We start from the raw sequence: 11,153 nt of genomic DNA on the forward strand, positions 1-11,153 counted from the left end.
GTTATCTTGGTGTGAACAGGTCTTAAGAAAATGCCAAAGAATCAGTGCCAGCAGTGCCAAGCCTTAATGGAGGATGCATGGATGTCACATTCATTGCTTTCATAAGAATGAGAGAGCGAAACAGAAGATGAATCACTTCTGCATTTTCATTCCAGTAAACACATTACGTGCACAAAAAATAAATCATACCACTCTCTGTCAAATCAAAACACCCACTATTTAGCAACATTAATAGTCTCTTACATTCAATTAAGAGGTTTTGGAAAAAAATGAAAGGGGTCAAATGACGTTGCTAAAAAGAACATTATTTTGTGTATTTTTACCAGGTCCAGGAAACTTTCTTCCATAAAATGCGCTGCACACACTCGAATATTTGGGTTGTACTGTTCTGCAACAGAAAACTTAACCACTGATTTCTAGTTGTGTTGGAAGGCCAAACAAAGTAGTTTGGCTTTCACAGTGAAACACACAGCGTCTCCATGACATGACGGCGTTGGCAACAATACTACAGTGAGAATAAAAGTTACACCTTCTTTCTTTGCATATACATTTGGGCAGTGTTATGCAAATCTTCCCACATCGTGACGTAGATATGTGGGCGTGTTTTAACGAGGTGTTTTAGGAAGGCGTGGCTGAACGTTCACTTTTATAAAGAATATCTCTTTGGGTTTGAGACTTTAATCTTTGCGACTTTTTTGATCTTCTGTATGCACAAACAGCTTTTAAAGGGTTGGTTCACCCCAAAATGAAAATTCTGTCATTAATTACTCACCCTCATGTCGTTCCAAACCCGTAAGAACTCCGTTCATCTTCGGAAAACAAATTAGGTCCAGAAACGTAGTAAGGACAACGGTAAAACAGTCCATGTGACACCAGTGGCTCAACTTCAGTTTTGCTACGTTACGTTTCTGGACCTGGGAACATTACAGTTGCGTTGCTGTCTATGGGAGGGTCTGGGAGCTCTCAGATTTCATCAAAAATATCTTAATTTGTGTTCCGAAGATGAACGAAGATCTTACGGGTTTGGAACGACATGAGGGTGAGTAATTAATGACAGAATTTTCATTTTTGGGTGAACTATCCCTTTAACACTCCAAAGACAAAGGAAAACATGAAATCGCATCATATGACCCCTTTAAAGACGGTTACACTAATAAAGCCTCCTAGGCAAAAGGTCCATGTGTGAGAGAAACTGAACCAGTTGGACCGTTATGGCCGACGGTCAAGACTCGAAATAACTCCCTCTGTGGTAGATAACCTCAACACTGAAGCTATGCTAGTGGACAATGTGGTCGCTAAATGATGATGTCAGACAGAAAAACCCCAACAGAAGAGGGAACGAGCAGGAGGACTTCTCGCAGACCATCAACGTGGGGGACGATGAGACATAAGAGACGACGTCTGTGAGGGTGAATTGAGGGTGCATTGGGAATGTAGAGCATGAAGGGCGTCCTTACAGAGAGAAAAGAAAAGACCTTTGTTGTTTCTGAGGGGCGGGGGGTGTTGCCAAGAGCACCAGTTTATGCCTGCAACTCACAGCTTAGAATACAAACATATTTCACCCCTCAAAAACATGTTTCACCTCTCAAAACTAGAGCCTCCTGCCTGAAAAGATAATGGTGCATGTCCAATTAATTCAAGCTCATCCTCTGGATTATGACAAGCTCTAAATTGTGCCATATCACTGGATACGCATTTCAAGAGGTCTGCATTTAGGTGGTGGAAATGTGTTTTATGTGCATAGCAGCATGGAGATTTTATCAGCATATACACAAGAAAGTGTTTTCATTATATATTCTTAGTAAAGCAGAAAGAGGGAGTAGAAAAAGTAAAAATAGACAGTGTGTGTGTGTGTGTGTAAGAGAAAGGGCACTTATTAGGCCACAGGAAATCTACACTTCTGCATTCCATCTTTATGTGCACAAGTTCTTTTCAGTGTCTTATCGAGGTAAATGATCCTTAAGGATTATATGAACCAAAATAAAATTAGAGCTAACAACAGACTTAAAAGAGATTTGAGCATGTTGGTAAAACTTCAGCCAATTAATGAGATCCTACTTTATTAAAACAGGCCAACACAAACAACTTGCACTGCAGGAAAATAACCTTACAAAATCACAAGGAGACATGAACATTAAAAAAGGGCTAATTAAAATAGCATACACACTTTTGTTGTGAAGAATGATTTCTGAAGGATCATGTTACACTGAAGACTGGAGTAATGGTGCTGAATATTCAGCTTTTCCATCAAAGGAATTAATGACATTTTAAAAAGTATTAAAATAAAAAAGCATATTTTAAATCACAATAATATTTCACAATATTACTGTTTTTTTTATCAAATAAATGCAGCGTTGGTGAACATTTGAGGAATTATTATTTGAATCACCTTGGAGTATGTGAATATCATGTTCATGGCTGTACCATGGTACTGCCACAGCACTTTTCATAAGCGAAAGAACTTAAATGGTTTTTATTCTTATGGGAACAGTAGTTACAACATTCCCATTCAGTCAATACAACACATGACTATGGGACATCCACAGACAGCCCTTTAATAATGCCCATGAGGTAAACATGCCCTTCTAACAGAGTAAATACACAAGAGTACCCGGAAACCATTTACTACTACATGGCATGGCTATACTGTAACCCCCACAATGCACTGTAAAAGACATAGAAAATAGCACCAGCTGCTAATAAATAGATTTCATGAGATGTCATAGATTCTCATTGTGATGCATAAAATCAAAGTGCTCTAATATATGAGATACACTTTGGGCACTTAGTCAAGAGTTCCTGACATAATGACCTCCCCTGGCCGGGAAATCTGCACCTTTATTCCGTTGACTGACTTCAAAGAGCTTTGGATGAGAGTGGGATCAGTCCTTCCTCATCTAATGAATGACATGACAGGCGCATTGTCTGTGTGATCGATACATGTTGGCCTCTCAATACAGAGAGGAAGTGCTTCAGGGTGAGAAAAACAACTAGTAATTGGAGATCATTTATGTGGTGTGTAACTGACCACAACTTTTCACTTCAAACTGGGCTTCAAAGTGACCCATGACTTGGTAATCATGGCCTCAAGCTGTGTAGGCTTGAGCAATCAATAGTCTGAGAAACATATCCTCCATGACACCATCCTCACATCGCCACAAGCTGGAAGTTCAGTCTTCAGGTCTGCGACCATTGTTGGAGAAGCCATCTTTCACTATAGAGTGAGGAATATTCCTCCTTTCTCCTGCTCTTGGTCAAATCCATCACGGGCTAAAAACATACTTAAGGAAATGTCACCATACTAATCCTTACATCCACCATGAAGTTCTCCAGTTTCTCGATCTAGGAGAAGGCCGTTTCTCTCTCTGATAACCGAGGTCTGTGCACCTCGACATAAGGGGTCTTGCTCAGCTGTGAACCAAGCACACTAGGGCTGCACGATAAATCGCATGCGATATTTAATGCGCCACTCAACAAACTACAACTGCTGTTTCTAGATTTAAGCAATAGAGCCGCTGATAGTATGAACAAGTGCCGGGTGCTGAAAGGCCAACCTAGCATGGCTGGTTTCCAAACACAGTTTTCGAGTATATTTTTCATACGCTAGGTACTGGCATACCATGGGACAATTCTGTTTTCTTGAAATTCCAAAAAAACGTGCAATTATTTTGGTAGAATACAATTTTGGTAGCTGAATAGTAAATAGTTACTTTAAATATTTCTCAATATTATTGTTTTACTGTATTTTTGATCAAATAAATGCAGCCTGGGTGAGGATAAAAAAAGAGTTAATTCAAAGAAAACATTAAACAAATGGTGTCTGTATTTATGTCTGTATATATTTTTCTAGTGCATTTGTAAATGCGTCTTGTGATCGTTTCATCTGCTGCACATTAAACACACAGACCTGTCCTGAGGAGGCCAGCAGGTTGATGGTGGTCAGGAGCATCCAGCCCCGGCTCGCCTCCTCGCTCTGATTTACCTCCAGAAACTGCACAATGGCTCTGCTGGCCGCCTCTGTGGGAGGAGCACACACACAAACAGAATCACTGACGCATTAAACAGTCTGCGCATGTGGATCAAATCCATTTTCACACGTCAGCTTGTGTGTGACTGGCCTCATCTGGGGAAGGACGCTGAGTCAATTAGAGGTGATGACATGCAGGCAGTTTCGTTTCTCATTCATCCATCGCTGCCTGTTTTTGAGATGCAATATCGTGACACCTCAGTGAATTCACAAAGGATAAGATTTACTCAGAAGAATGTTGTTTTCTGCTCCAACGAAAATGTAATCATATAATGACATTTTGAAATCAAATGTCATTAAAAATAAAATAAATCTCATATAGAATAGATACAATATTAACGTTTTACATTATGCTTTTCATTGTATCAGTATTATGACAATAGTTTGCAAAAAAAACTAAAAAGCACAAGATGCTTAATAAATGGTATAAAAGAAACTAAAATGCCTAAGCACTTACTCCTTTGTGTCATAAGATGCTCAGTCTGGTGTTTGTGGATCTATGCAGCATATGCGGTCACGGTGGATTACATCACCAAAAATAAACATTACGGTACATCATGTGCCAAGACAAGCTGCCAATACACACTGTGTTGACAGCAGAGTAAGTCAGAGACCATAAAGCCCAGACTGAGTCTTCCTCACTGATCAAAGCAAGAACGCACAAGTATAAGCAGGTATAAAAGTATAACAAGTATAAACTTCTTCAGGAACAAAACTTTTATGTCTATGTAATGTCTATAAAAACTTATTTATAAATAGTGGATACAACTTATATTAAGTCACTTTTAAAATAAAAATTAAATAAAAAATGTAAAAAAAATATCTATATATTTTTAGCATCAGTGTGAATTGCTATTTGCAAACAATTTAACTTATGTTTATACTTGGCAACTTTTTTATACACAAATGCAAACTTTTGGGTAAGAAACCGCTATTGTCAATTTTTCTTATAGACTATAATTCATATGTTTGTCTTTGATGGACATAAAAAAACAAAAACAAAAATCTTTGAAAAGTCAAAAATTGCTTTCGATGTTAAACCATAATTTATTGTTAATTTTAATTATCCAATTTTTTATTTCCCTCTGGCTTTTGGTTTTGGTTATTTTATTGTTTTTATGGTGTTTGTCTTATTTTTATTGTTCTTGTTGTTCTAAACTTGTTACCTTGTGTAAGTCATATGGCATGATTAAAAAAATATATAACGTCCAAATTCTGAGTTAAATAATATATAAAAACGAGAGGAAAAAAAAGCGTGCGACTTGTTTTAATCTATCAGGAATTGAATAGATTGGGAAAAGTCAGCATTACATATCAGAAAGTAGCCAGACAAAATAAGAAAAAACTAAGTTTAGCATCCATTAAAAAAAAAAAAGTAAGTGTGGTAGAATTTTAATGTTTACTTTAAGCTTCAAAAATAACTGATTCTGTCATGACTTTTGTCATGCTAACAATTTTTTCTTACAATGAAATAGATCGGACCAGGTCTGTGTAATATATACTTGTGTGTTAACAGAATACCCAGGATCTTCGAGTAGTTTGAAGTTGAAGTACCTGTGGATTTATTGGACGCTCTCCGTCTGATCTCAGTCACCATCAGCCTGGACACTTGAGTGGTGAACTGCAGCAGGTCTGAAAACTTCTCATTCATTGTGTTCGGTGGAGCGTTCCCAAACACCTGTCACACACACAAACACCATTTACAGAGCTCAAACAACCTTCTTTTCATGCAGACCTTTTTTCCCTCTACAAAGATGGGAACCTGTTGAGTTAAAGCTGAGGTTTAATCAACAGTCACTCCCTTGATGTCTGAAGAGCAGTATGCTCAGTTATAGTGTTATTTGGCTTTCATAGCAGCAACTGAGTGTCCAATCAAGTTAGTATAAAGCACAAACAGTTATAAGAGGTGAAAGATTGTCATATTCAAATCCAGATTGTCAGGTCTCTTGCTGTTTGAAGAAATCTAAATCAAGAGAGACATACTGCGGTGTTCATGCTAATATGCAGCATTTCATATGGGTCTATAACACTTCATCAAATATGTCAGCTTGTACATAGAGAGCCTGTTTCATCCCACTTCTACAAGTGCTCTCCAAATGCACACAGGCTGCAGCAGGGCAGTGCTCTTTCATGCACAATGATGAGCTGTAGCTGAGGTCATATGCAATGTTTCTGTATAATCAATGCTGGATGATTAGCACCATCATGCTCTTCTCCAGCCTATGAGAGTCTCTTGATGGCATAACGACTACTTTGCCTTTGTAAATGAAGCACTTGTAACTGCTGGTTCTCTTCTTCTTATTGTTGAAGTTTAACAGTAAGTATAGTGTGAATAATTTGGCTTAAAGACAGGGATTTATTATTTTTTATTCAGGAGAATCTAGTGATTTGTCTGTAAAAGAAGAAAATGTTTTAAGGTTCTTACGTTCTATGAAATTTATTGACTATATATACACATGTACATGTACACACACACGTACACTACTGTAAGTTTAGCATCGGTAAGATAATTTAATGTTTTAGAAAGGCTCTTATGCTCATCAAGGGTGCATTTATTCGATCAAAAATATAGTAAAACAGTAAAGTGAAATTATTATTACAATTTTAAATAGCCATTTTATATATTCTAAAATGTAGTTAATTCCTGTGATGGCAAAGCTGAATTTTCAGCAGTCTTCAGTGTCACATGATCCTTCAGAAATCATTCTAATATGCTAATTTGCTGCTCAAGACATATTTCTTATTATTAACAATGCTGAAAATAGTAGTACTGCTTAATATTTTTGTGAAAACTGTGATACATTTTATTAGGATTCTTTGATGAATAAAAAAAAAAATCAAAAGCATTTTTTTTAAACTGTTCTTTTTTAACAATGTAAAAGTCTTTAATGCCAGTTTTGATCAATTAAATGCATCCTTGAGCCCAAATGGCAGCCCAAAAAACATTTGAATTGTAGTATAGAGTTGTTGTTTTCTTTTGTTTTTTTGTGATTTTCCAGCAAAATGCATATGATCTAAATTTAACCTTTGTTTTTTTTGTGGGGCCATTGAAAATATTAGCAGGGCGAGTAGAAATCTGATCTATTGGCCCAGCTGAGCTAGTAATCATCACTAATCATACTCTAACCTTACATTTAATGGTAACAAAAAAACAACAACAAAGCCACCAGGGGTGATTTAGCACTAGCAGTGCAATACAATGATGTCTATTATATTTGTCTTCTCTGTTAATGCATTTTGGCTGGTGAAGCTGTACTGTTCAGAAGTCTCTCTACCATCCGTCGGCCTCTATTTATTTTTTTTTTATAAATTGCATTATCCTGATGCATATTACACGATGATGATGCTGTCTCTTATGTAAACAGCCATCTCTCTCTCTCTCTCACCCGGTTGAAAACAGGCAGCATCATGTAGAGCTTCTCCTCCTGCTCTTTTTGTGTCATATGGCGCGGCGGGTGGCAGAGCTCGGAGAAGAGACGGCGCAGGTGCATGAGTCCCAGTGCGTTGTCCTGTGGGCTGCACTCCTCCTGCCGCGGCCTCCCCATGATCCTCTTCACCATATTCATCTTTAGAGGCTTCTTGAGGCCAAAGCCAGCCCTGACAGAACAGACAAAAGAGAGGTTTCGTGAAATGGTGGAAGTTCAAGAAACGGGGATGGTGGGGAGGGGAAAAAATAACAAGATGTCAGGGAAATTGATTGTTGATTGTGAAAGTCCACTTCTAATGTGACGTGATATGCTAGCTTCAAATTGCAGATCAAATTCAGCCTGTTTATTTTTTTGCAGTGAACTGTCTGAGACCCTTTAGTGAGGATTGCGCTGCAGGTACAGAAATACTGCAGGGCATGCAAACAAAATTGTATCCAAAATACTATTTAGGTTCATCTAAAGGACACAGCGATAAAAGTGAACTTAAGTATCTATGTATAAAGCAACAAGATTTGTATATAACTGCACAAGCTCTTCGAGTAAATATTCCTATTATTGAGAAGCTATTGTGTGATTTTGTAATTCTCATTCTTATTTGTTGCACTTTAAACTGTCCATTCCATTTACAGTAAGTTACAGTTGATACAGGAAAATAAGACGCAAATGCTCTCTCTTACTACCTGCAATTAACTAACCAAAATGAGCAAATAAGCATGCAGGAAACAGCCACTTAATAGTAATACATGGCTAGCTAATAGGCTTGCTGCGATAGTCGGTGTTGATGGTGTAACCTGTGTTAAGCCGCAACACTGGTTACATCACTTGCCCACCGAGCACAGCCGCCTCACCGTCGTTTTGATTTTTTTATAGTAATAAAAATCATTTAGTTCAGTTAGAGAACAGACACTACAATTAAAAACTGTACGTAGCTGCTCAATGCAGCATGCCGAATGACAGTCGCACCACAGATCAGCAGCAGGAGTCAGATTTCATTTATCACCTGAGGAGAGTGAGCTATTTAAAAGCAAAGGAAAGCGAGGGAAAGAAGGAAAACCCCAACGAACCCAAGCCCCCCCCCCCCCTCCCGGTTTTACTGGTATTACCGGTGTTGTCTCACGTCGATTAACGAAAATTTTATCACCGTCACAACCCTTCTTTCTAATAGGGCTGAAAAATAAACAATATCATATCAAGATCATAATAAAATGTAACAATGATAAGCTCTGGACATTTTTATCTTTATGGATTAATGTAACTTTGCTTTCCATTTATTACTTAGCACACTTTAAGTACTTTAACTAATGGTATTAAAGGCAAGTGAACAGCCAGTAAAAAATAAGAACAAATACACAAATTATAAGCACAGACAAGTACAAACAAAGTTACTAATAAAGTAAGGTCTAACAGTATTCACGTACAGAAATGTAATAATTATGGGCCTAAATGGAAAATAACACTATAGTGTTCACTGTATAAATTAAATACAGATTAATCTTTGTTAAAGTTGTGTTTTGTTGTTTGATTAACATTAATGACACAGACAGCAGCAGGTATTTATAGGCTGCTGTCACTTTAAGGCCAGATGCAAAGATCCAATATAATGATGCACATCTGATTTTTTTCTCAACTGCTCACCTTAACTCAAGACATAACCAAAAGTGCCTCTGTGTGTGCAGCTGTGCTTGCAAAAACTCTGCGCAAGTAGCGAATTGAGTTCTTTTTTGCTCTTCTTGCACTGGAATGGTTTTAAAATCACTTGAATGTGTAAACTGGCAAGACAAAACACGTACAAATGATAAAATTTAAGTCTATGATGGTTAAACTGCAATTAATCCGCAAATGTGTGCCGACCCTTATGACCCTCCTGTTAGACACAATTTTTGATGATAAATTTGTATTAATCACAGAATCAAGAAATTTAATAGGTAGCTTACTCTGTGGAAGTTAAATGTGAAAAGTTTACATTCATTCTCAAGGTCTAACAAACATGTGAAAAGCATTTCCTTCCCCATTAATGGTAAAATATTATTGTGATAAATATTATCGCATGATATGGCAAAAAATATTGTAATATGTTTGGCCATCACCCAGAGTTAAACTATCATTTTTGGTGCATTCTTCAATGCAAAGGTACATTTAATGCTTGATATTAATAAATAAAAGCATGCACCAACAAACCTGAAGCCAGTGAACTGCTAATGCAAATTCACTTCTTTTCAAAGCATAATCCTTAACTTCTTTGACTTCCTTGCATGGGAAATGTGTTGCTACACTGAATAACCAATGAGCCCTTTACAACAGGGTAAAAAGCCCCTAATGTCTTCAAAGTAAAAGTACACACTAACCTAGTTTCATGCTTCAGATGCATCATCAACACCAGATCTAGGATTTTTGTTTTAATAACCATAGAATAATACATATTCTGCACTTCAGACCCTTGACTACATAATTTGAAGATATACACTACATTTTCAGGAAACAGTATGGACAAATGGTTGTCTTCCTATGCCTTGCTGTGTTCCAAACACTGAGGTCATGAATTAGATCCAACTGGGTAACAGTTACAAACTTTGGGGTAAACAATGAAGCTTTAAACACAATTTACATTTACCTTTTATTTAGGTCCTTTTAATTTACCTGACCTTTACATCATCTGCTGAAGCCGGCGAGCACATGGGTAAAGTAGGACAGACACACATCTGACAGACATTTGCTTGAGCCAGTGCAGTGCTGTTATAAAAATATGAATGTTTCAGCAATGCCCTCACCAAAAAGCCCAACATCTGTGAGCTGAAGCAGATTCTTAGACGGAACAGACCGCAGACAGCTACAGCAACTCAGAAAGTCAGCAATGCTTCAAGACAGGAAACATGAGACGTCCAAGAGCAACAGTGACTGCATCCATCGAACTAAAAATATCTGCATTGTATCCAGGGTTCCTGAATTTCTGGATATTATTCCAACAAACAAATGGTTATTATTCCAAAGCGTCTGCTGAGGCCACAAAAAAGATTTTATGGCCTTGTGCTTCAGTGCTATAATAATCCAAAACTGTCTATTCACCCAAACAGACTTAATTTAATTCAACTTAATAAGTTAAAAGTTGCTAAGATGCCACATATGGCCTGTATAACTAAAATAAAAATTGCTCAGCATTTCTCTTATGTGGCCTACAGCCAACTGTAGTTTTGCAACCCTCATTCTTATTTTCAGGTACAGAACCAACTAGGGCTGTCAAAAAATATCGATTTTTGAATATTTGTCAAAAAAAAAAAAAATCCACATTCGAATGCAAAAACGTTGCATTCGAATTTTAGGTCTGCGTCAGTCGTCAGGCAGCCTTATCAGTGGCACACGAAATGCGACGACAACGTAAGTGTCATTGCATTTTAATGCTTTTGTTAGCCTATCCAGTTGAACCCACTAGATGCGGCGCTACTATGTTGTTCATTCAATATACAGCGGAAAACGAGAGCATCAGTGTGGCGAATATGTTGTTTACGGCGAAACTGAAACCAAGCCGTTCACACAGAACACATATTTATCACATTTTCTAGCGGGGCATCTATCAGTGTTGCACTCGCGTCTCGCAAAAGAGAGCGGCATGTTTAGAAAGCCATGTAAAATTAAAGGTGCAATAGGTGATTGTCTTCAGAAACATTTTTTGTTATGCTGGTTGAAAGTCTCTTCACATCCCG

At 37.5% G+C, this 11,153-nt stretch overlaps 1 protein-coding gene across 1 annotated transcript in view; it reads right to left on the reverse strand.

The window, feature by feature from the left end:
• The window catches only part of LOC107661255 (WD repeat and FYVE domain-containing protein 3), an 83,102-nt gene that overhangs the window by 64,740 nt on the left and 7,209 nt on the right, over window positions 1-11,153 (reverse strand). The window contains exons 2-4 of the mRNA XM_016450754.1: window positions 7,414-7,624; window positions 5,582-5,705; window positions 3,908-4,017 (exon numbers count right to left, since the gene is read on the reverse strand). Of these exons, the coding sequence (XP_016306240.1) occupies window positions 3,908-4,017; window positions 5,582-5,705; window positions 7,414-7,624 (445 nt within the window). The remainder of the gene's footprint in view (window positions 1-3,907; window positions 4,018-5,581; window positions 5,706-7,413; window positions 7,625-11,153) is intronic.

The sequence above is a fragment of the Sinocyclocheilus anshuiensis genome, unplaced genomic scaffold, assembly GCF_001515605.1.
Source record: "Sinocyclocheilus anshuiensis isolate Anshui unplaced genomic scaffold, SAMN03320099.WGS_v1.1 scaffold1365, whole genome shotgun sequence".
Classification (NCBI taxonomy): domain Eukaryota; kingdom Metazoa; phylum Chordata; class Actinopteri; order Cypriniformes; family Cyprinidae; genus Sinocyclocheilus; species Sinocyclocheilus anshuiensis.